The 24904-nt window shown below is 46.9% G+C and overlaps 1 protein-coding gene across 8 annotated transcripts in view; it reads left to right on the top strand.

Moving 5' to 3' along the window:
* The window catches only part of MAPKAP1 (MAPK associated protein 1), a 265491-nt gene extending 244025 nt beyond the window's left edge, over window positions 1-21466 (top strand). For all 8 annotated transcript variants that reach the window (XM_054519346.2, NM_001131510.1, XM_024251698.3 and 5 more), the window contains 2 exon segments: window positions 14324-14421; window positions 19825-21466. In XM_054519346.2, coding sequence (XP_054375321.1) covers window positions 14324-14421; window positions 19825-19950 — 224 coding nt within the window. In that variant the 3' untranslated portion in view covers window positions 19951-21466.
* Window positions 21467-24904: the final 3438 nt, after the last annotated feature.

The raw sequence follows: 24904 nt of genomic DNA, 5'->3' as shown, positions 1-24904 counted from the left end.
TAGAGTTGCTCATAGGGGACGTTATGTTTATGTTTACAGAATGTGTAAGTAAGAATGTCTATGAGGCAAATTGGCTGGTGCTGAGATAGTGAGTTTTCTTACATTTTCTGTAAATTTTCTTCATTTTTCCCTCGGACGTATTAATAAACAAGAAAGAAAATTTGTGTTGATTGGAATATTGATATTTGTTAGAGTAAAAAACATTTTGAGGGTATCAACTTTTTTTTTTTTCCTCCTGGGAGAAGCCTCCTTTTTGCTATTAAGTTTTCACTTAATTGTTGACTTGGGCTTTATGGACCCATTGTAACAAAACAATTGCCTAGGTAAAATGAAAAATTTCTATACATTTGCGTTTTCCTAGATTTTGATTACCATTTTCTCAAATTCATTTTTTCTTGATTTTAATATCAGAAGAGATCCTAATTGAGAAGAGGGTAAGGGCAGGGGCTGTTCCCTACTGAAAAATTCTGTGTGAAAGATTTCTCAGCTGGATAAATGATGGGGATAATCTGTTTTCCCTTGCCTCCTGCCAAGCTCCAAATTGTGTTTTCATAATAAATAAATGGAGAGCTTAGATTTTAAGTTACTCTCTTAGACATGGAAAAAGTAAGCCATAGTTTCATTAAAATGAAAGTGTGTATTGCTTATAAGACTCCATATGCAACTTCCAACACATGGTAACTGCTACCAGATTAGCCTTTCTATCGTAAATGATTAGAAAACTGAACAAAATATAAAAACCACTTTTGGACATTAGAAAATATGCAGTTCAGGACTGTGAACCCTGAGAGAAAGGTAACAAAGAGGTGAGACCGATGATCACCTCAGCTTTTCTCCAGATTTTGACAGGAAGAGAGAACCCAAGGAAAGTATGACAGTCTCTCACTGAGCTGGAAGACAGAGATAAGAGGTGGAGGAGGCTAAAGCAACTGAAATTTGCAGAATAGAGTATGGGGAAGGGAGAGAGAGCTCTAGAAAGAGCCCCTTGAATCTTTCACTGTATACTAAACTATGCATGCCTGCAGTGGGACCTTGGAAGGCTGGGCGAGCAACTACTGGGGAGCTATAAACTAGAGTTCTGGCTAACCAGAGTGGAGCATCCAGGGCATTTAGTAGTGATTCCAGGAAGGCCATATCTTAGGAATAGGACTAAATTAGCCATAGACTAAAGACTGCCCTAATCCTTGCCAAAACCTTAAAAGGAATCTTGAAAGGATCAAACTGATCCACAAGTAAATTAGCTTCTACCAGAACAAAGCCCAATAATCTGTAAGGGACAGCACAATGCAGACACCTACAGTGTAATATTGATAGTGTCCAGCATTCACTTAAAAATTACTAGACATGCAAAGAAGCAGGAACATGTGTCTCATAACCAAGGAAACAATCAATCAATAAAATAGAACCAGAAGAGTCAGAGGTGATAGAATTCACAGAGAAGTACCTTAAAATAGCTATTATAAATATGTTCAGGGACTTAAGAACTCAAAAAGAAGAAAAATTCAAACTTAAAAAGAACCAAATGAAAATTCCAGAGCTGAGAAATACAATACCTGAATCAAAAAATTCACTAAATGGGCTGGGCACAGTGGCTCATGCCTATAATCCCAGCACTTTGGGAGGCCAAGGTGGGTAGATCACCTGAAGTCAGGAGTTTGAGACCAGCCTGGCCAACATGATGAAACCCTGTCTCTACTAAAAATGCAAAAATTAGCCAGGCATGGTGGCTTATGCCTGTAATCCCAGCTACTTGTGAGGCTGAGGCAGGAGAATCGCTTGAACCCCCAGGAGGCAGAGGTTGCAGTGAGCCAGGATCGTGCCACTGTACTCCAGCCTGGACAGCAGAGTGAGACTCTGTCTCAAAAAGAAAAAAAAAAAAAAATTCACTAAATGGGAGCAGATTAGTATGATGATGAAAAAAGATCAGTGCATTACTTATCTATTGCCACAAAACAAATTGCCCCAAAACATAGTGGCTTAAAACAGCAGTAACATTTACTGTCTTACAGTTTGGTGGGTCAGGTATCCCACAGCTTAACTGAGTCCTCTGGCTTGGGGTCTCTCAAAAGGCTGCAATCAAGACGTCAGCTGGGACTGCAGTCATCTCAAGGTTTCATTCGGACAAGGTCTTCCAAGCTTACTGAGTGGTTGCTGGCAGAGTTTACTTCCTTGGGAACATCCTCAGTTCTCCAAAGAGAAGCTTACATGATGGAGTTGGCTTCACCAAAGTAAGCAAGAGTGAGAGAGTGCTAGCAAGGAATAAGTTACAGTCTTCTATAACTTACTCTCAGAAGTGACATCCCAACACTTCTGCTGTATTATTCGTTAGAAGCAAGTCACTAGGTCCAGGCCACAAACAAGACAAGGGCATTACGCAAGGGTGTGAAAAGCAGAAGGTGGGATCATTGGGAGCCATTTCAGAATCTGCCACAATCAGTGAACTCTATGACAGAACAATAGAAACTATTCAAGGCACAGAGAAAAAATGGATGAAGAGATTAGAGCCTTTGGAGTCATAGCAAGTGTTCTAACATATATGTAATTGTAGTCTTGGTGATAGAAGGGAAAAACTATTCAAGATTTGATTTCAAATATCAAACCAGCTATCTTGGAAGCCTAATGAAAGCTAAGCATGATAAATATAAAGAAAACCACACCAAGGCACATTATAATCAAACTGCTGAGAACCAGTGATAAAGAGAAAAATCTTAAAAGCAGCCGAAGAAAGAAGACATATTACATAGAGAAACCAAGATAAGAATAGTTGCTGACTTTTCATTAGAAATAATGCAATCCAGAAGACAATGGAATGATGCCTCTAAAGTGCTAAAAGAAAAAAATCTGTCAACTTAGAATCCTATATTCAGTGAAAATATCCTTCAGAAAGGAAGATGAAATAATGACATTTCAGGCAATCAAAAAATGAAATAATTTGTTGCCACTAAAACTTACACTATCAAAAGTGAAAGGCTGGAGGGGAAAAATACCAGAAGGAAACCCAAATCTGCACAGAGAACTAAGAACACTCAAAATATCAGTTACCAACGATATGGGATGAACCAAGAAAAAGGGAAGGAGCAAGAGAGACCTTTTCCAGTAGGAATTGGCAAACTGTGGCCCACAGGCCAAATCCAGCCCACTACCTGTTTTTGTATGGCCTATCAGGCAAGAATGGATTTTACAGAAAAACATTTGCAATTGATGTGATGATAGAGAACACTAATTTTGGATCCCATTTAAGTGAAATGTTATTCCCTCAACCAAAGGAAAAAAAAAAAAAACTACACTTCTTATTAATAGATCTGTATTACCCAAAAAATGTATTTGATGATTAAATTTTGAATTTTGTCAATAAAAAATGTGGAATTTTTTTTCTCCTTGTGTATCTACAAAGTATCCTCAATTTTATCTCTTGGTCCATAAAACCTAAAGCATTTACTATCTGGCCCTTTATAGGAAAAGTTTGCTTGTCTGAGAGTGGAGGTGAAAAAGGAAGCAAGGGGAACCTCCCCCATCAGACAATGTTCCAAGTCCTTTTTACGCATTACTTAATTCTTGCAACAGCTCTGTGAGGTTGTGTCTACACTCATTATATAATTCTAAGATTGTTGGACGACTTCTTAGGGTTATGTAATCCTAACAACTTGTGAGACAGATAATATTCCCATTTTATCAATGAGTTAACTGGGGCTCAGAGAAGCTACATAACTTATCCAAAGTTATCTGTAAATGGAACAGAGGTCCACAGTCTTCCCTCTGCCACTGACACAAAGCCAAGGCACTTAAACATCTATGTTTTCTCATTTTTTTTATTTTTGTTTTTTGGGGTTTTTTAAATTATTATTAAAATAGAGATGGGGGTCTCACTGTGTTGACCAGGCTGGCCTTGAACTCCTAGCCTTAAGCAGTTCTCTCATCTTGGCCTCCCAAAGTGCAGGGATTATAGGCATGAGCCACTGCACGCAGCCAACACCTGTGCTTTCCTGAAGGAAGAATAACCCTAGCCCCAACTCAGAGTGTATGAAGTCTTATTTTTTAAACAAATTTCATCCTTGCTTGGTTATCTGGTTTCTCTTCCTAAAGGATATTAAATGCAGAATATTAAAAGAGGGAGAGAGAATGACAGAACTGAAATAATAAAGACAGTGGGAAGTGAAAGCTAACCAGAGTTGACCAAAAATAAAACTAAACAAAAACTATTAAAGAGCATTCCAAAAACTCAGTAAACATTGTAGTATGGAGCAATTTTGTGGCACAACATAGAGCCTTTTGCAACCCTGGGAGAATCATGATGTTCAGTACTTATACAGAAAAAAGTGATAAAACAGTATTTTCTTTTCCTTATACTCTAATGCAGAAGGAAGGTGTATAATATGGAATTTTAATGCTTAAAATGGAAAAAGGCTTTTTGCACAAAGGTTACCCTAGCTCTCCACTCCAGTGATTCTGGATAGATGAGGTTTCATTTGTAGTAATTTAGCCTCCCATAGAGTACTTGCAAACTCAAGCTTGTCATAGACTTTAAGTCCCTCCAAGGAGGAAATTCCCAGATGCAGAACTTGTTTCTTATCTACTTCTCTAAGAGCTGAAGAATAAACCTCAATCAATACTTGGTTATTCAAATGCAATGTGGTATTTTACTAGAACAACTTACACATGAATTGAAGCGTCAAAAGGCACTCATAAGCCATTGTTCTTAATTTATTTCCTGAAGTACATGGAAGCATTTCTGCTGCATTCAGAAGTAGGGTACTTGTCTCAAGGAATAGCACTTGTTTAATTATTTGAATTGCAAGCTGAACCAGTTGTTTGTTTCATGGAACATTATTATAACTTGAAAGAACAACTGACAAACTATGGTTATTCAAATGAATATTGGGCAGACCTTTTCTTGAAAATGAAGGAAGTGAGTCTGTCACTTCAAGGAGAACAAGTGATAGTATTTATTGCCAGTGATGAAGTTCAAACTTTCAGGTGAAAATTAGAGTTTTGGGAAATTTCCATCACTGAGCTTGGCTTCTCATCGCTTAAAGACTTCCGATATCAGTAGTGATATTAATGAATGTGATTTTTTTTTATATTGTCAAATGAAATATGTCAACATTTGGAAAATCTGCATAACTCAGTGAACCAATATTTTCCAGACTACTACATGATGTTACAAAAGCAGGCAAGGGGAAAGATTCAAAATGTAAAACCGACCAATAGATTTTAATGTAACAGAATACAAAAAAGTTTATTAATGAGGTTTATATTCCACATTGCAACTAATCTTTAAGAAAATACCATTTATCAAGTTCAGTGTAGTATCAAAGAGGAATATTTACAAAGAAGAACATTAAAATATGCCTCACTTTTCCAAAAACATATCTGCGTGAGGCTGGCTTTTCTTCATTTACTTTAACCAAAACTATATCACAGCAGATCAAATGCAGAATCAGATTGGATAATCCAGCTGTTTTCTGTTCAACCAAATGTTAAAGAGATTTCAAAACATAAAATAGGCTGGTACGGAGGCTCACGCCTGTAATCCCAACACTTTGAGAGGCTGAGGCAGATGGATCATCTGAGGTCAGGAGTACGAGACCAGCCTTGCCAACATGGCGAAACTCCGTCTCTACTATCTCTACTAAAAATACAAAAATTAGCCAGGCCTGGTGTTGCACCCCTGTAGCCCAGCTACTCAGAGGGCTGAGGCAGGAGAATCGCTTGAACCCAGGAGGTGGAGGTTGCAGTGAGTCAGGATCATGCCACTGCACTCTAGCCTGGGCAACAGAGTGAGACTCTGTCTCAGAAAAAAAAATAATAAATAAATAATGCCACTCTTATTTAACTTTGGGGAAATGTAAGAGTTTTTCGATTTTAAAATATGTTAATTTGTAATGGGTTTATTATTTTAATGAATTAATATATTTTTTTAATTTCTCAGTTTTAATTTCATTTATTTTCTTTTTTTGTTTGTTTGTTTTTGAGACAGAGTCCCGCTCTGTTACCCACGCTGGAGTACAGTGGCCAGTGACATGATTCCGCCTTACTGCAACCTCCACTTCCCAGATTCAAAATTCTCATGCCTCGGTCTCCCAGCCCAGCCTCAGGCACACACCACCACACCCGGCTAGTTTTTGTATTTTTAGTAGAGACAGGGTTTCTCCATGTTGGCCACAAGGCTGGTCTCGAACTCCTGGCCTCCCAAAGTGCTGGGATTACAGGCATGAGCCATCATGCCTGGCCGAATTTCTAACACAATAAATGTTGATAGGTATAATCCACATAAGCTTTTTGGACTCCTCAATAGTGTTTAAGAGTATAAAGGGCTTCTGAGACCAAAAAGTTTGAGAACTGCTGATCTAGGGTCTTGAAAATCATCTTACGAAGCTTGGACTTTATTCTGAGGATGATAGGAAAAGAAGCACTGCAGAGTTTTAAGTAGGGGGTCCAGATGGTATGTTTTAAAAGGATGACTCCTGGCCAGGCGTGGTGGCTCACGCCTGTAATCCCAGCACTTTGGGAGGCCGAGGTGTGCAGATCACTAGAGGCCAGGAGTTCGAGACTAGCCTGGCCAACATGGCAAAACCCCATCTCTACTAAAGTTTCAAAAATTAGCTGGGCGTGGTGGCGCACGCCTGTAATCCCAGCTACTTGGGAGGCTGAGGTGGGAGGATCACTCAAACTCAGGAGACAGAGATTGCAGTGAGCCCAGATCGCACCACTGCACTCCAGCTGAGTGACAGAGGAAGACTCTGTCTCAAAAAAATGGGCTGGTGCGGTGGCTCATGCATGTAATCTCAGCACTTAAGGAGGCCAAGGTGGGCAGATCACCCAAGGTCAGGAGTTCAAGACCAGCCTGACCAACATGGCAAAACTCCGTCTCTACTAAAAATACAAAAATTAGCCTGGTGTGGTGGCAGGCGCCTGTAATCCCAGCTACTCTGGAGGCTGAGGCAGGAGAATGGCTTGAACTTGGGAGGCGGAAGTTGCAGTGAGCTGAGATCGCGCCACTGTACTCCACTCTGGGGAATAGAGCGAGACTCTGCCTCAAAAAAAACCACAAAAACAAAAAAACAAAAAAAAACTCCTGTGAGTAGATGTTTGAATCTGCAGAAGACGTGATCAAAAGAAGGAAAACCAGAGAAAAAGCAATAGATGATCAGGACCTGGGTGAGGTCCGTGGTCCCAGGATAGAGAGGGACGGAAGATAAACATGTGAAAACTAGGAGACCAAATGCCCAGTACTTGGTGCATGGTGAAGCCTCCAGTTGTGCCACCACAACTGCCAATTTAAGGGGAGATGCTGGTGTCTGTTCTGGACATGCTGCACTGGGGGCCATGTGGAGGTGGCAGCCGTATCCACTGGTCAGCTCTGAAACTCTGCAGAAGGGTATAGGCCACATAGCTGCTTCAGCATCACCAACATGTGAGTAGTAACTAAAACCCAAGGGCAAACCTGACACAGGAAAAACGTAGTTAGAGGAGGTGCTGATCAAGGATAGAACTCAGGAAGACCGTTGCCTAAGGGACACGTGGAGGTCCAGAAGATCACAAAGGAAATGTGAGAAACAGATGACTGGAGACGTGGACTCAAGAATCAGGTGACCGTGCCTCCAGGGAAGCCAGGACTTTAAGAAGTGTCGAAAACAGCTGAGAAATCTCTACTGGATCTCTCGACATTGAGGGCATAGTGACCTTAGCAAGAATGTTTTCCATACGTGAGAGGAAGGAGGGAAATCACATTGCCATGGGAGTTTTTATAATTAGAGATTTAATTATGTTTACAGGAAGGAGCCAAAGAGAGAGAAAGAGTGAGTTTGAGAATCCAGGCAGAAATGTAAGTAGGTCAGGCACATCCCCTGCTCTAGAGGTCAAAGAGATCATTACTAAGGTTGCCCAGGCCGCTGCCCACGCAGGAGTGCTTGGGAAGGAGCACTCCCTTTTGCCAGTTGAATTACCTTGAGCTGAAGCTCCCTACAGGCAGCTCAGAACTGTTGCTTATGGTGGAGACCCAACCAGGAGGGAGTTTTCAGCCCAGAGACCAAAGAACCCCAGTCCAGCATTTCCTAGTAGGACCTACAGAAAGATGCAGCTTTGCCTAAAACAATGTGTGTTCCCATCGGTTTCCCCCAAGAAATCCAGTGAGAATGTTCCCCTCTCAGGCCAGAGGGCCCAGAAGGCCCAGAAGACATCAGACCTTGGAAACTCAGTTTTCAAAAAGTATCCATGCCTGATGTTAAGGAATTGAGAAAGAATCCCAAGCCTCAAAGCTGTTCTTTGTAGCCTTATTTATACTACTGGCAATTTTATAAGTAACCCGGAAGCCCAACAGAGATAGCAACATGACCCGTAGCTCACATCTACTGGTTGGAATAAAATGCAGCCATTGAAAATGGTGGTTATAGAAATTGTTGCAACAGGGAAAGGGGTATGGTAAAATGTTAACTTAAAAAAACTAAGCTCAACTTCTAGTATACAATCTGATTACAACTGTGAAAACAGGCGAGAATGGTTAGGAAAGAGACCGTGAATGTCATTGTGCTAGTGTTGGGATTTTGGGGTGGGGTGTGGAGGTTCTCCTCTGTCTTCTAAATTTCTAGTATTTTTAATATGGAAAAGAAACAGGTTTATTTTTATATTTTTGGCAAGTGGTGACACCTGGGGGTTTAGACAAAGGTGGGCTACAGGCTTATTCTGGCAGCTCCAGCTCTGACCAGTCATGGCCAGCCACAGTCAGTACTGGCAGGTTGTGTTAGAAGAGACCCTCCCTTGAGACTTTTCCTAAGGCAAATGGAAAATAAAAAAATTGATAGCCGGGCATGGTGGCGGGTACCTGTAATCCCAGCTACTCGGGAGGCTGAGGCAGGAGAATCGCTTGAACCCAGCAGGCAGAGGTTGCAGTGAGCCGAGATCTCACCACTGCACTCCAGCCTGGGTGACTGAGTGAGACTTCATCTCAAAAAAAAAAAGCAAAAATTGAAAATCAAAAAAAGACCCTCCTTTCAGTTGATTTGCAATGGAAGTCTGGGAGCACCTCTTTTAGCAGGGTTGTGAGTGCTGTTCCTGTATGTTTAAGCCATCCCATCTCATGACCACAGCAGCCTTTCCAACATGGCCACACCCCCTGAACTGGCAGGAAGAACCTGTTTTTTCAGCACAGCCTCCTGTTTTAGTTAGAATCCATAATACAGAAGATGAATTAAAGCACAAAAGCTGGACGTCTCCACTTCTGACATTTGTGCCACTAATTAGTTTCTGCTTGGTATTAAATTCTATCTTCTCTGTCTTACTTTGAAAAACTACATAAGTGTAAATACAGTTCTACATATCCAGATTTTCACTTCAGTACTCAGGAGTGGAGGTACAGTTTCAGTATCTGCCCTGAGCATGTGACCAGTGCTTAGATGCCACATTTATACCCTCTTATATTGCATTTTATTTACATAGCACTGTAAAAGCAAATCTACTCAAAGGAGGCTCAATTAAAAATGCAATCTTCAAAGTAATGAGCATTTTATCATCAAATATCAGTTCCATCATAGTTAAATGAATTACCACCTCCACCCATTGAGTCCCTGCTATATGCAGGGATATATGTGACATATAAGAGATCACTGACAGATGCTGTCCCCTCCTTTACAGCCAGGCAAACCTTGGAAGGGATGGTGCCTTGCCAAGGTCCCACAGCTGAAACATGGCAGAGCTAGGATTTCATCCTAATTCTAACTTCAGGAATTATGCTTTTTTTCCTCTGTGTCTCAGGCTTTTGTTAAACCTTAATTTAAACAGAATTTAACAATTAATGCAAAATAATTTGAGCTAATTGGAATATTAAACTTTGCATTTTTTTTAAAGTCATACTAATATATAACTTTTTCTTAGCTGATTTTTTTTTTTTTTTTTGGAGTCTCGCTCTGTCGCCCAGGCCGGAGTGCTGTGGCACAATCTCGGCTCACTGCAACCTCCACCTCCTGGGTTCAAGCAATTCTCCTGCCTCAGCCTCCCAAGTAGCTAGGATTCCGGGTGCATGCCTCCATGCCCAACTAATTTTTGTATTTTTAGTAGAGACAGGGTTTCACAATGTTGGCAAGGCTGGTCTCGAACTCCTAACCTCAGGTGATCCATCCACCTTGGCCTCCCAAAGTGCTGGGATTACAGGCTTGAACCACTGCGCCCAGCATCTCAGCTATTTTTTACAACCAGTGTCTCAGCTATTTTTTAGAAAGACAGCTTGCTCCTGTGACTTAACCCTGTTCCTATGAAAACTGCTGGTGGTCTTGGAATTTTCAAGGGTAACTTGCCTACCTCTGCTTCCCTCTAATGCCCCAGGACAGATGCCTGGTGGGCTGCAGCTGAGGAGGTCATTGGCCCCCTCTTCCTCTTCTACCTGAGGTGAACTGTGAGGTGTCTGAGGCTGATTGTATCTGATAACAGGTGTTCTTTTGTTCAGTCAGTATTGAAGTGTGGGCAGTTCCTTCTTCCCAGACATCTATGGTGGAAATTTACCATGTGGCATAAATTACTCATGTTTATTGACAGATTCATTTCCAGCAAGAGGTCAATGAATTGTTACACTTTAATATATAGGTCTTGGTCTGGGTGAAATTATGAAAGTGTGAATTCTGATTATTAGCTATTATTCTGTTGTGAAAGAGTCTCCCCATCCTGCCAACATTGCCTTCTCTGTAGTTCTCGCCTCCAATTGCTTTTCAGTATCTTTCTGCGCCTGTCTAGCTCAAAACTGCACTCACTCCTACCTGGCTGACTACGGGAACTGTTTACCTCACCTCCAGGCTCCAGGGAACCAGGGAGAACACCCTAAAACACAGTTCGCCCATTTCTTTCACTTGCCCTGCTTAAGCCCCACTAGTGGCCCCCATCAGCTGGTGACTCCAGGCACTCTCAGCCCTTTGCGACTGTCCCTCTCCCTCCCACCTGCCTGCCACACATGACCCTGGTCTGCCCAGAGCTCCCGTGGAGACCCTGTATGTTTGCCCATGCTGTTTCCTTGCCCTGTGGCATCTTCCTCTTTTTCACCCTTCTCCACCCTCACCTTTACCCAGCTGACTCCCTGCCCTCCTCCAAAACTGCCGAGGTGTCAGCTCCTCCCAAGAAACTGTCCCTAGCGGCTCTTCTCCATCCTGGCCAGGTGCTTCTGCCTTGGTGTCTCCACAGCAGCTCCCTGCGTTTACCTTCTTCACGCTCATCATATTTGACTCTTGGTGTTCATTTCTCTGTCCTTTGCCCTAGCCCATGCTCCTGGCAGAACCCAGACTGAGGAAAACTGCCCTTCTGGCCGCCCAGCGAAACAGGGCTGCTAGTGAGGGGAACTCAGGGCAGAAACGCCCGCGGAGTGAGTCCGCCCCATGTCCTATGGCCCAGCATGGCTGCTGATCTTAACCTGCACTTGCCCCCCAGGGTTCCACTCATCACTCCTTGCAGAGAGCAAGAGGGGGCTGTCTGCTGTGGCTGTCCACCGTGCCTTGGCCCAGTGATTAACTTTGCAGCTGTGTCATTGTTCAAGTCCAAACACAAGTGCTCCACAGAACGTTCTCTGCCCTCTTGTTACCCTCTCCCTATGGAGTGAATGCTTTCACTGGAAAGGACAAACAGACCGGAGGCTTGAGGGAGAGTGGGGTAATGTTGGAACTCTTCTTCCTCCTCACCTGCTTCACTCTTCCTCAGATGGGTGCTGGAATGAGCCCTGGGGATAGGCAGGGGACACACACAGCCTCCACATGCAACCAAATACATTCAAAATTCAGAGGACAGGGGATTTAGGGTCACTTGGTTCAAATATGCAGTCTTTCAGGAGACTTGGCTTGGTATGATTTTTTTTGTTTTTTTCACGTGACTGTGCAGATGAACCACAGGCCTCCCCTCTGGCAGCCCACAATTGACATGCTTCACAGGCACCATAGTCCCAAGGAGACAGTGTCAACGCTTCCTTTCTGAGGCTCCTAGGCCGTGCAGACTACATATTACATGTGCTGTGTATAGCTTGGGCTCTGCTTAAAGTGCAGGAAACCTTTTTAACAGTGTCTCAATTGTTCAGGCAAAACATGCTTTAGTGCTTTGAGGTTTGGTTCGGTTTTGTCAGACAAGCGGGAGCAGGTGGTGTGGACAGTCCATAAGCTGTCTTATCAAAGTGGTCAGTGAACCCCGAAGCTTCAGGTCTGCAGGTCTCCCTAAGACCTTCTGGTTCTTTCTAGCCCCAGGCCCTGGTGTCTGTGTCTGTCGTGGCCAGTTGTCAGCAGGAAGGCCTCCTGGAGGGGGTGTCTCTTTGTCTTTCACAGCCCTGTGTCCTTCGTAGATGGCTGTGCTTGTTCACAGCATGGCCAACAAAGGTGCCTGCATTGTTCCTCCACACAGGGATGTCACCGACAAGATGCTGATGTTGTGGGGTAGATCCTGTGAATGTGAACATATACAGACGCACACACAGATGCCTCTGTGTAAGGTCCACCTCCTTATTAGAAACACAGAATTTATATGTTAACAGAGTGATTAGCTTCCAGTCAGGAAATTCTCACATTTTAGTACCATGATTTAGAATCAGGCTAAATTTGTCGAGTGTCTGAAAGTGAGGTTTTTCAGAAATTATTAGGTAATTTTTTCAATTTAGGATTTATAGTCACAATTAGTACATCATAATGATGTTTCCAGGATAAAATACCAGTGGCTCAACTTTTCTGGCCACAAATGTACAACATATATCAGTTTATTTTTGGAGATCTGAAAAATTAGCTACTGTAAATAAAGTCCCCAAGAAGATTTCTCCGGGAAAGAGGTGAACTTACAGTAATATGGGTGATATATTATTAATTAATAACTATGACCAGCCGCTGCTTCAATTAAAAGGACAACGGATGAGAAGGACTAATAGAAAGGATATGCTGAATTTTAATCTGACAGACACTAAGGTCTGTTGAAAGACTAGGGAAGGTCATTTCTGGGCGTTTTGCAGGAGACCTCTGTATTAGAGATGTCACCTGCTGCTTGTTGGTCTAGGAAGGTTTACTGAATACTGACTACGTGTCTCTCTTGGGCACTGTTCCTTTGCTTGCCAGTAATGGAAACCAACTTCAGTAGCTTAAGGAGAAAGAAGAATTTCTTGGAAGGCCACAGGGGTCTCCTAGAACCCAAGGATAACAGTGCCGATAGGCCGGGGCAGTCCCCATGGTCCTGAGCCTGGGAGTCCCAAAGCCCCTCATCTTATTCTCAGTCCTTGTGCCAGTTTAGACAGCCCAGCATCTATGTCTCCATTTAGAAGAGGGAATCCGATTGACATGTCTGGACACAAAAGGACAGGCCCAGATAATGTAGCCATGGCTGCAGGTATAATAAGACAAGCAGGTTCCTTTGGAGGGCCACGGTACCGTGTGGTAGGCCCACACAAGAAGTGCGCCTAGAAGTGTGGTTATGAAGACTCACCCAAGAAGGTGCCAGCTGAGCTGAGCCACCCAGGATCAGCAGGTCCTTCCCATCCAGGTTAGTGAGAGAGGACATCCCAGGCTTAGGGAAGAACCTGTGTAGAGGCTGGTGTGGCAGGTGGGAGTGTGAGCACTCTGGCAGCCTGTGGCCTGTCGGGGCAGCAGAGTGAGATGAGGCTAGACCAGGAAGCGGTCCCAGAAATGACAGTGTCATCCTGAAGGTGGTAGGATGGGGTGTGGAGAATGGGGACCTGGATCAGATTTATATTCAGAAGCTCTGCCCCCTGGAGTCAGTCACTTTGTGAGGTGCCCGCTTTCCATGGCCCCCCACCCTGCCCCCATCCTCCCAGGGTTGAGATGACCTGAGGCCTTTGGGAGCAGCTTCCAAGCAAGGTCTAAGAATGGGATTCCCCCTCTCCAGGCAGGAGTCCCCTCCCAGCAGGAGTCCCCTCCCAGCAGGAGCCCAGGCTGTGAGAGCAGCCTCCTAATAGTGTGGCTATTGACCCTTCTCCTTCCTATTGCTCATTTATCTGACTTTAAACACAGTTAGTTTATTTTTAGAGTAATAATGTGGAGTTAATTAGCCTTCTCCCTTAAAAACGCCACCTTTTGCATGTAATTATCATATAGCAGCAGTTCCGTAAAGACTTCCTAACGTGGCATTCCCCTGAATGCGTTCCAGAGTGGAATGGGACCTAACTGGCTGTTGAGTCTTTAAAATTTTTTCATTGTCCATTTTATACCCAGCCTGTACTGAGAAAACGAACTACTCCTGGGAAGACTAGGTGCTGCTCAGCCTCCACTTGCTCTCGCTCGAATTGGAATGATAGGGGAGAACATATGGAGGCCCCCGCCATAGTTAACTCACCAGAACCCCTCAACACAGTTTTCTCTCTCTGCAGGTCACGCAATATTTAAACTCACGTATCTAAGCAATCACGACTATAAACACCTCTACTTTGAATCGGACGCTGCTACCGTCAATGAAATTGTGCTCAAGGTGAGTGTTCCTTCTCGAACCAGAGACAGGGTAGGTGGGTCCAGCTTCTCTTCAGGCTGTTTCCGGCCTGGCCGCAGCCCCACCCACTCCGCAGCTCTATACAAGGCTCCCGGGCCCAGTTTGGCAGAGGAGGAGTGTCACGGCTTGCCAGCCACCCGGGGATGAGTGCCTGTGCCAGGGGCCACACCAGCCCCAGCTCAGCTGCTCTGCACCTGCTTCAGTCAAAGCAGGACCCTTTTCAGTTTCCTCCCAATCCCAGTAACCCTGGCTCTTCCTGTATTTGTTTATTCCTTTTATGTACTGTTTATTTTCCTGCAACCATTGTCAGGAGCTCCTTGAAGCTCCTGGAGCAGACTCTGAGGAAATTATTATTGTTTTGAAGATACCTTAATTATGCTGAAGGTGATTTTAGCAACCTGTTCTAAACATACCTAACTTTCTGCTAGACTTGTATGTCACCATACCTAAACAGTATACTCACTGAGCACCTTCCATGTGCCGGGCCAGGGCCTGGGATGCCACAGTGACAGACTCTGTCCCTGCCCCTGGAGAGCTTTTCCTCTACTGGAGGAAAAAGGCATAAAACAGAAAATTACAAAGAGATTGTTAGTCTCAAAGGTGTGGGTGTGTCACAGTAAACTGACTTGAGGTGGAGGTGTGGAGGCAGGGAGAGCCGAACCCTGAAGGATGACTGAAAAGGCACAGATGTTGACCAGGTAAGGAGAGAGGAAGCACCACAGACAGGCAGGCTGGGAACGGGCTGAGGCAAGGCAGGCACAGGGGGATGGGGGGCTGGCAGGGCTAGGCCGTGCAGGGCCTTGCAGAGTGGACTGTGGCTGAGATGAGCTCTGCTTGGCATGGGAGCCTCCAGGGGTCTTGCGGATTTGGGAGGTCTGGGATAGGACCCGAGATCATATGTTTCCAAGAAGCGCCAGATGCTGCTTTGGCCACTGGTCTGGGCACCACACTCTGAGTAGCCCTGGATTAGGAGTCTCAGCCTCTCCCAAGCAGAGAATCCTTTCTTCAAGCCATATCTTCCATAGGTTGATCAGATAGGAAAAGCAGCTGCTGTGGCAGAGCAGGGGCGAGGACCAGAGAGGGCTCCCCAACCCCTAGTTTTGTGACCCTGGCTAGTCACATCACCTTTCTGGGCCTCAGTGTCCCTACCTGTAAAGTGGGGATCATGGTACCTATGCTACCCCACACCACCAGGGCTGCTAGAGTACAAGTCAGATGAGACGTGGTAAACCTATGTAAGTTATCATTCAGTCTTTTCTTAAGAGTTGAAGTCATCACATAATAGCAGAAGTAGCGAAGATATGCTGAGGGACTGCACAGTGCAGGACCTGGGCCAGAGGCTCCGCGTGTCCCATCACAGTGCATCTTCACAGCTCTGTGAGATCATGAGATAAAGTTGTTCCCATTTCCCAGATGAAAAGTGAGGCTCAGGAATAAAGTAGCAGAGCCAGGATCATGACTCTGGTAAGCTGGCAGAACCAGAACTTGCCCCCAGATTTGACAGATTTCAGACTTGTGTTTTAATTCCCCAGATATGCATGACCTAAGAGTGGAGTGGGAGATTTCAATGAAATAGAATTGCGATCCAGGAATATATTGAGACACATTCCCCACGGCTGCAAAAGATTTTCAAAAGGAGTAGGTGGCAATTTAAAAGAGCAGCTGAAAGGACAGTTTGGAGCAGACAGAGTAGCATGATTAGCTGGATGAAAGGGAGAGGGTTCGTAGACCAGCCTGATCAGAGCCCCCGCTTGGACCAAGGAGTGGCGACATGGGCCTGCCTGGGAGTGCTTGCAGCCAGCGAGCTTCGAGTTACCCACTGGAGCATCACAGACAGCACAGGCCCCTTGTGCAGAGTGTTTAGGGACCTGGCAGAGAAATATTCCATTACCCCGGTAGGGGCTGGACTTTTTTTTTTTTTTTTTTTTTATAGCCAGCATTAAAATATTCAAGACTTGAGAAGGATTCTAGTAAAATTATAATCCCATGTTTGACATCAAAATAATTTTCGCAACAGCAGATTGATGACAGAAACACAGGTTTATGACTTCAGTATGAGACTGTGGAAGATCAAGTGCAGAGAAATCATTTTGCAGGTCCAAATGCTCCCTCGAAGCAGATGCTTCTCTGCAAAATCCCTGAGGTCTGTCACCTTCCCTAAAGTGTCTGTTTCCATATCAAAATATTTGCAGAAATATTGCATCATGCACAAGACTCCAGAAGAGTTGTAGCATACCCAGTCCTGATTTACTTAGAGCTAATGATCATGAGAGATGAGATAGTACTTCTCCCACCTCTGATTTTTTTGTTTGTTTGTTTGTTTGTTTTGAGACAGAGTCTCACTCTGTTGCACTGTTGCACAGGCTGGGGTGTAGTCGTGTGATCTCTGCACACTGCAACCTCCACCTCCCGGGTTCAAGTGATTCTCCTGCCTCAGCTTCCTGAGTAGCTGGGATTACAGGCACCCGCCACCAAGCCCAGCTAATTTTTTCCTATTTTTAGTAGAGAACGGGGTTTCACCATATTGGCCAGGCTGGTCTCAAACTCCTGGCCTCAAGTGATCTGCCCACCTCAGCCTCCCAAAGTGCTGAGATTACAGACATGAGCCGCCAGACCCGGCCCCATCTCTGATTTTTATAGCAATTGGAATACTTAGTTTTATCCACCATTCCTGCAGTGTCCTGAGTGTGTCTTTGTGAGCTTTGCACCAGTACCAAGCAACAGAAGCCCAGCCCTGTGTCCAGGAACTTGGCAGAAATGTTGTTGCCATCAGAAGCTCTTGAGGAGTCAGTTTAGACTCTAGTAATGCATGCTGTTGTTCTATAATTCAGGAATTTTACATAAAATGAGAGCTTAGATGGAAATTGAAGGGAGGAAATAAGAGCCACAATCTGAGGTCAAATAAATGATCATGAACAAGCAAAGCCTCCATCGAGCTTTTTGCGCTTGTAGAAGTAGGAACGTCTCCCATTTATTGAACACCAGCTACATGCAGTACATCTAATGTCCATTATCTTCTTTAATCTTCCTGACCACCCTCCAGAATGTAGACATTGTCCCCGTTTTATAGAAGAGGAGATGGAGGCCCAAGGTCACAGAGCACACAAGGGTGGAGCCTCTACTGAGCCGCCCTCTTCCCACCAAGATGTCACTGAGCTAAGCCATGGGTGGTCCCTAATGCCACAGGCTTTGAGATGAATCTCAGAGGAATTGTCGGGCTCTTCAAATCAGGTTCTTCTCGTGATCGAGTGATGGAGGCTGTGGCTTTATTGACCATGAAAACTCCTTATATTTTTATGCCTTAAGCTGTAAAATGCATTGAAAGTGAAACACTCTATAGTGCATAAAATTGTGCAAGTTTTAAGCCACAGCATATTAACCAGCTAATGGCAGACCAAAGGGCGTTTTTATCTTTTGATTATTACATTAATCTTCCATTAAAATTATCTATGTGATTATCACAAAGCACTGAAGATAATAAATTTGGGAAATAGTTGGCTTGTTAAGGATCATTTTAAAATGCTTTTGTCAAGTTATATGTGCCAAAAATACACTGAAAACACTAGGTTGGCTGAGTGTGCAAACAATATAATCCAAAGATTACTTTTATTAAGAATGATAAAACCTCTTATTTCCTTACATTGTATTGTCCCAAATCATCAACCTGGCCCTGTGGTCCTCATGATTTATTGCTCTCAGCTGGTAACTTGGCGAGGCAGCGGGCAGAGCGTGTCAGGCCTTCTGTACTCACGCACCAGCCTTTAACGCCTGCTGCTCCAACCAGCAGAGCAGAAAGTTGGGAGGGACAGTGTTGAAGCCTCGGCCATCTGAGGCGTTGCCATCTCGTGCTGCCTCCCCTGGGAGTGCTCTGGTTCCTTCTCGGAGTAGAATCAGCAGAGGCAGTGGCTGGCCTCTCTTGTCAGAAATATTCAGCCTTCTAGTCAAAACTTTTAGATACTTGCAGGTGAAGAGAAATAGCGTCTGTTCACCAAAAGCCCCAGCCAGAGGAGCAGAGGAGGTGAGGGGCTGCGGAGCAAGAAGGGGTGTTTGCCAAGCGCCTGACACCTTCTAGCTTTGTGACCTTGACTAAATGACATTATTGTCATTGGCCTTGACTTCCTCACCTGTGCATGGGGATGACAGTGGCATCTGTCTCAAGGTTATTGTGAAGATTCCATGAGCACTGAAAGGCACTCGGAGCAGTGCCAGTTGCCACCACTGATTTCACACTGCTGCTGCCGCCCATGCCCAGGCACAGGCTGTCCTCTGCACTGGGGCGTGTGCATCCCACTGTAGCATCCCTCCCTGGCTCCCGCCACCTCATTTCACTAAGCCAGCCAAGCTCTCGCAGTTCCAGGGACACTCCCTTGCGGTGTGCCCCTGCTGTGCCTTGATGCATGCTGCGTCTCTCTTCCCCGTTGTGCACTCAAAAACTCCTGTGTATCCCGCAAAAGTCAGCTCACTCTTTTCCTCTGGAAGCCTTCCCTCCTCCACACCTCCCTGATACTCAGCCCCATTCCTTGGTGCTCCTCTTTGCCTGCTGCAGTGCTGGTTCTGCTGCTGGACACTCACTCACCAGGCAGCAAGCTCTCCAGGGCCAGAACCAAGTCTCAGGGATGTAGCACTGGGGAAGCGCCTGGCGGTGCAGCTGCTACACAGAGTGGAAGATGCACATGTGACTCCGGGCAGACTCCCAGGGCTTCGTGGAAGCAGCAGCATGCAAAAGGCATGAGAGGAGCCCAGTAGGCAGCCCCGCCCTTCACACAGGGCTCTCTCAACCCCCCTCACAGCTCTCACCCTGACTTCCGCGTGGCCTAGGCCACTTTGGCCTCCCTCTCTGAGCCTCTTTCCTTTTTGTCAAGTGAGCCCTGCCTGGCTGGGCACTGATGAGCCCTGAAGGAAGCACTGTGGTGGGAAGCTCTGTGCCTGGCTGGTGGGAGGCTGGATGGAGAGCCTGTCTTGGTTTGCCTTTCATCCCTGTGTTCTCGGCCTTCACACAGGGAAAGACAGGCTCAGAGAGGTTATGTGCTTGTCCAGGTCACACAGCAGGTGAGAGGCAGAGCTAGGCAGCCCAGGGCACAGCCTTCCGGGAGTGGCTCACACCAGGAGGGAGCATGGGCTCCGGAACCTGAAGAGCTCGCCGCTCACTGACTGGGAAGCCTGGATTGGCCACTAGGCTTCTCCAAGCCTGTTTTTCCTTGTAGAGCGGCGGCTCTGGGCCCAGCCGCTGCCAGGTTGCTGTGATGACTGGACTCCTTCCACACGACAGCACCTGGCCCTGAGGCACCTGGCCCAGGTCAGGGCCTTCCCTGCCACCCCCTCCGATGCCCTGGGTGGGTAGGGAGCGGCTGGCAAGGTGACGGGGCTGTGTGCTCTTGCTTCTAGGTTAACTACATCCTGGAATCACGAGCAAGCACTGCCCGGGCTGACTACTTTGCTCAAAAACAAAGAAAACTGAACAGACGTACGAGCTTCAGCTTCCAGAAGGAGAAGAAATCTGGGCAGCAGTGACACTGGCCTCCAGCCGCAATCTGTTCCATAGCTTAGAGCCTGCCTGCCAGGGCCAAGTGCCCTAGAGCCCACCCGGTGTCCTGAAGTCCTCGGGGGGAGGCCAGCCCCTGGCTCACTGGCACAGGGCAGGTGGGCTCTCGGAGAAGGTGTTGGGGGCCCCCTAGGAGGGAGCGCTGGGGACATTGCCATGGGACGGAAGCCTGCTTGGCAGTGGCTTTGATAAGCGATGCGTGGGGGTCAGACCACCCCCTAGAGGAGCCACGTGCCACCCAGCCACCTTCACTGCCTGCCACCCTGCCCGAGGATGTACAGAGCCGTGCCCACACATTTCCTTGCAACTTGATCAAATTTCTTAAAGCAAACAAAGAACAAAAATGTACATTTCTGTTTTTCCTTTTAATAAACAGGTGTACTCTTTATCATGGTTGGTATGATGGACCATTCTTTGGGTGGAGAATTGATTATGTTATTCTCTTTAAAATCTGTTCCCATATTGAACAGGCAGATTGGAAAAGCTATGGTTCGATTTCTCAGAAGAAATGTTTAGGTCTTAGTCAATAGTTTTAACTATGCCATTTGTTTAAATGAGTGCATTTGCTTCGAGGGTAGTGTCTTACTAAAAGTTAGGAACAGAGACCTAGTGGTGTGTCCAAGGCCGTGTCACTTTCCCCTTCAGCACACCGCAGCTTCTGACCTCAGAGCCCAGGAGCTGCGTGGACAGTGGGGTGCCAGGAGGAGGGGTGGTGGCTGGTCCTCAGGCACGCTGCACTCCCAGCCAGACGTGGTCTTTCCGTTTCTTAAGTAGCAAGTGTAGGTTTCAGCTGGCAGCTCCACCTGCATGTGGATTTTCCCGGGATTGGAATCGTCTCTGCTTCGCTGCCTTGGAAGGGGCCGCATTCCCCTTTCCTCTTCTCCTTACAGTGCCTGCCTCCTTGTTCAAGCAGGCGGAAAGCTGCTGTTTCTCAAGTTTCAGGGAGAGGGGTGAGCGGAGGGAGACCTGTGTCCATGCCGTCCGGCTCCCTGGGTGGGAACAGGCAAGGGATCAGACGCCCCTGACACCACGCCTCTGGCCACACCAGATGCCTCTGCGGTCCTCGACAGCCTCTTCAGTGTCCCTCCTGCGGTGATGTCCTTTCTTACTGTCCCCAGCCAGGGCCGGGGACCGGTGTTTCACTGAGGACCTGCATTAGAAACATTTTTTAAATTGTTGTACAGGAAGAGATGTGTCTAAAACAGCATCTTAAAGCTGAGTGTATTTCTTTGCACAAGGGGTCATGTTGATGAATTCTTCTTTTATTCTGATCTTTGTTCAGCCGACAGGAGCATCCTTTTCTAATGTCTTCCATTCCTACCCCCCACCCAGAAACAAATATTTGTAGCTTGCTATCTGTATTTGAATTTTTAGCAATTTTATATTTAGATACTTTGAAAAATGTAAATGACTAATTTGGTCATTAAATCTTGTGACATATTCAATATTAAAATGATATTAAAATAAAAGTCATATAAATACCCACTTTTGTATATTGCGTTGAGTTCCTGAAGTCTGGAGTATGTGACGCCGAAAACCATGACTCTGCCATGAGCCTCCTGGGTGGTGGCATTTGCCCGCAGTTGATGAGGAAGCAACATCTCTGAAATGCACCAGGGCCTCTTCAGTGCTAAGCACGACAAGCTGGCCCTCTTCACTCAGTGGTGACACCAAAGTCATCACCTCCTTCAGCCACAAAATCAACACCCTTCTCTTACTGTGAAATGCAATGCTCAGTTTACATGAACACATGTGTCCAGGTGAAGGAACAGTGGAAAGGGAACACAGCAGCCACCGCCCAGGCCCAGCACGGATCAAGACTCTGCATTCAGCTTTCCCTCAGCCCCTCTCCCCGACCCTGTACCTAGATCTCTAAAGACAGGACCGTGAGCTCTAGGACACAGGCATCTCACACTCTCCCCGGCATGGGCTGGGCAAAGGCAGGAGGAGCTCAGCACACCCGAGATAACGGAAGTTGACTGATGGGCCCCACTTCTGCTTTCCACTAGGTCTCCTGACCTGGCCCCGGTGTGGCCCCTGCCTAAGACGATGTGAAAAGTCACAGCGTTGATGATAATTCATGACTGGGCCTCTGAACTCGGTGGAGGACTTGCAAGGTGTAGGCTGCCTGGCAGGCCTGGGCAGTGGGTCTCAGGAACCCTGGCCTCACTGGCCCCTGGGAGCCACCCTCCTCTTCCAAGGACCTGCTGTGCACTGCCGTCTGTAAACATCAACAGTAACGAAACCTGCACAGGCAGCCTCCATCAGGTCCCGTCACCACCTCCATTTCAGGGGTCAGGACTCGGGAACTGGAAGGGCCACTTCATTGGCCCCAGACTCACCATGAATGACTGGCGGACACGGTAGCCCTGCTCTTAATCACTGGGCTCTGCCCTCCACAGGTGGCAGCCATGTGGCTCCAAGCTGGTTCCTGCCTCTTGGGCCCTCATTTTCCTAAGCTGAAAATGAAGGTGCTGGATTAGAGGACCCCGTAGACCCTTCTAAAGCGTGTCCTAAATGTCTCAGCATCGTGGGAGGCCAGCCTTGCTTCCAGTGGTTTCTGTTTGCCAAACTTTGCCAGAGCCTCTCTGCTTCTGAGGGAAGGTCCTAAGAGCTGAGAATGCTGTGAGCTCGTCTAGCCCAGCCCAGAGACACTTCCAGCCCAGTCTTCGGCCTCTGCCTGCATACCTCTGGCAGTGGAGCGCTCACTGCTGCTCAACTCAGCACTTTCCCTTGTTGGCCAGTTTGGTCATTCTTAGCAGGCCCTGCCTGCTTTGGGCCATACTCGCCCCCACCTCTGAGGCCCAGGCCCAGCCTGTAGCCCTGCATCCCCAGCCTCTGCACAGCACATTCCTGTCCCTGGCCCTGAGCTGGCAGCTGCCTCCAGGAACTTCCTATCCAGGCCCCCAGGACCAAAGTGCACCACGCCTCACTTGCCCCTCAGCTGTGTGGGGACTACAGGGATGTCTCTCTGTCTCCTCTGCGTGGATTAAGAGGCTGAGAGGTGATCCCCACCCCAACATGTTCCTGAACACCTGCCAGCTGCTTCTTAGGGCCCCCCACTTCCCCAGATCAGGGACTGCAGAACATCAGGGGTAGAGGCGAGCGAAGATCAAACCTGGCTGTCAAGACAGGCCAAGAGGTGGGGGCGAGTGGCCCTCCGGCCACACCACTGTGAACTGCATGCGGGCGGCCCACGTGCACTTGGAAGGTGCCAGGGAGGCAGGAGAGGGCAGTGGGCAAAGGCTTGAGGTATGAGGCACAGCCTGGGTAGGCTGGTGGGGGCTGGGGACATAGGACCCTTACCCACCTGCTGAAGGGGTCCCCTCCCAGCTTCTTCATGGACCTCTGCACACCCTCTGACTTGAACAAGCCCCTTCCCCTCCTGGAGCTCCAAGACTCCTGTGACAAGATGGGTTATTAAGCCAAGTCCAGGAGGATGGGGCGCCAGCGCTGTCTCCCAGTGGATGTGTCCTTGGGTGAGTTACTCTGCTTCCCTGAGCCTCAGTTTCCTCTTCTGTTAAAGGAGACAGTACCAGCTCCTTCAGAGGGGCATGGTGAGGGTGGGGTGAAGTTCCTGGCCAGGCCCTGCCAGGCTGTGCTGCGGCTTCACAGAGCAGAAGCTCACTCCCTCCACACGAAGCCATCTGCGGGTCCCCATGACCTCCGGGGACTTCCACTAAGATGGGGACTGGGGCAGGAGGGCCAGAGAACAGGGCAGCAATGGCAAAATGCTAAGGCTGGAAAGAGACACAGCACCTCTCGTTCCCACACACATCCCATTGGCCAGAACCCACTGCATGGTGCCACCTACTCCAAGAGGACAGGCAGCACCGCTGCCCAGGCATTGAAGGGCACAGATGTTTGGGAAACAGTTGTAATGTCTGCCACCAAGAGGTGACTCCATGCTCCCCAACATCACTGATCACAGGCTCCCCACCCCGAGGTGGCACCTCATCTATGATTTATTATTTTCCCTTTATGATCCAGGCTAACGTGATTCTCTGCCTTAACCATCCTAAGCAAGAACAGCCATGAAGCTATGGTGTTGGTGTGCTGCATGTGTGTTCTGATGCACATTAAATAACTGTTGAAATGAAAACACCCATCTGCCTGCCCCTAAAATGTTGCTGCGTGTGGCCTCAGTGACACATCCCACATGACAAATGAGCATGTTAGGACTTCTTTTTTTTTTTTTTTTTTGAGATGGAGTCTCACTCTGTCGCCCAGGCTACAGTGCAGTGGTGCAATGTCGACTCACTGCAAGCTCCACCTCCCAGATTCAAGTGATTCTCCTGCCTCAGCCTCCCGAGTAGCTGCAACTACAGGCGGGCACCACCACGCCCAGCTAATTTTTGTATTTTTAGTAGAGACGGGGTTTCACCATGTTGGCCAGGATGGTCTCGATCTCTTGACCTCGTGATCCACCCGCCTTGGCCTCCTAAAGTGCTGGGATTACAGGCGTGAGCCACCGTGCCCAGCCGCACGTTAGGACTTTCTATTCTTCCATCAGCACCCGCCTCCCACCTGCTATTGAGCAGCTCGTGTTAGTTATGAATTAACTGTTTTCTCCATTATTCTCATGCCCACCTAATTCCCATTTTACACATGAGGAAACTGAGGCCAGGCCATTGGAAAGTGGTGGAGCTGGCCCAGGGTCCTGCTCTCTGGCCTCCCAGCCCCACCCAGCTGTCCCCCAGCCTCTCTGGCCTCTGTCTTGGCCAGATACCCTGGATTCTGAAGGCTCCACAGAAGCCCCTTTCAGAGGCCCCTGCTATTGAGAAAGCAGCCAGGGAGAAGGAAAGAATTAAACCTGTCGCGTTGGGTTCCCACCAAACACCTCTGCCTGAATGCAAAATCCCAACAGGGCGGTGTTCCATGTTCTCGATAAAAGCCGTAAGAGTGATTTGTGAAGTCTTGAAG

This window comes from Pongo abelii, chromosome 13 (assembly GCF_028885655.2).
Source record: "Pongo abelii isolate AG06213 chromosome 13, NHGRI_mPonAbe1-v2.0_pri, whole genome shotgun sequence".
Taxonomy (NCBI): Eukaryota; Metazoa; Chordata; class Mammalia; order Primates; family Hominidae; genus Pongo; species Pongo abelii.
Note: the sequence above shows the minus strand (reverse complement) of the source record. Positions and strands in the feature narration are given on the sequence as shown.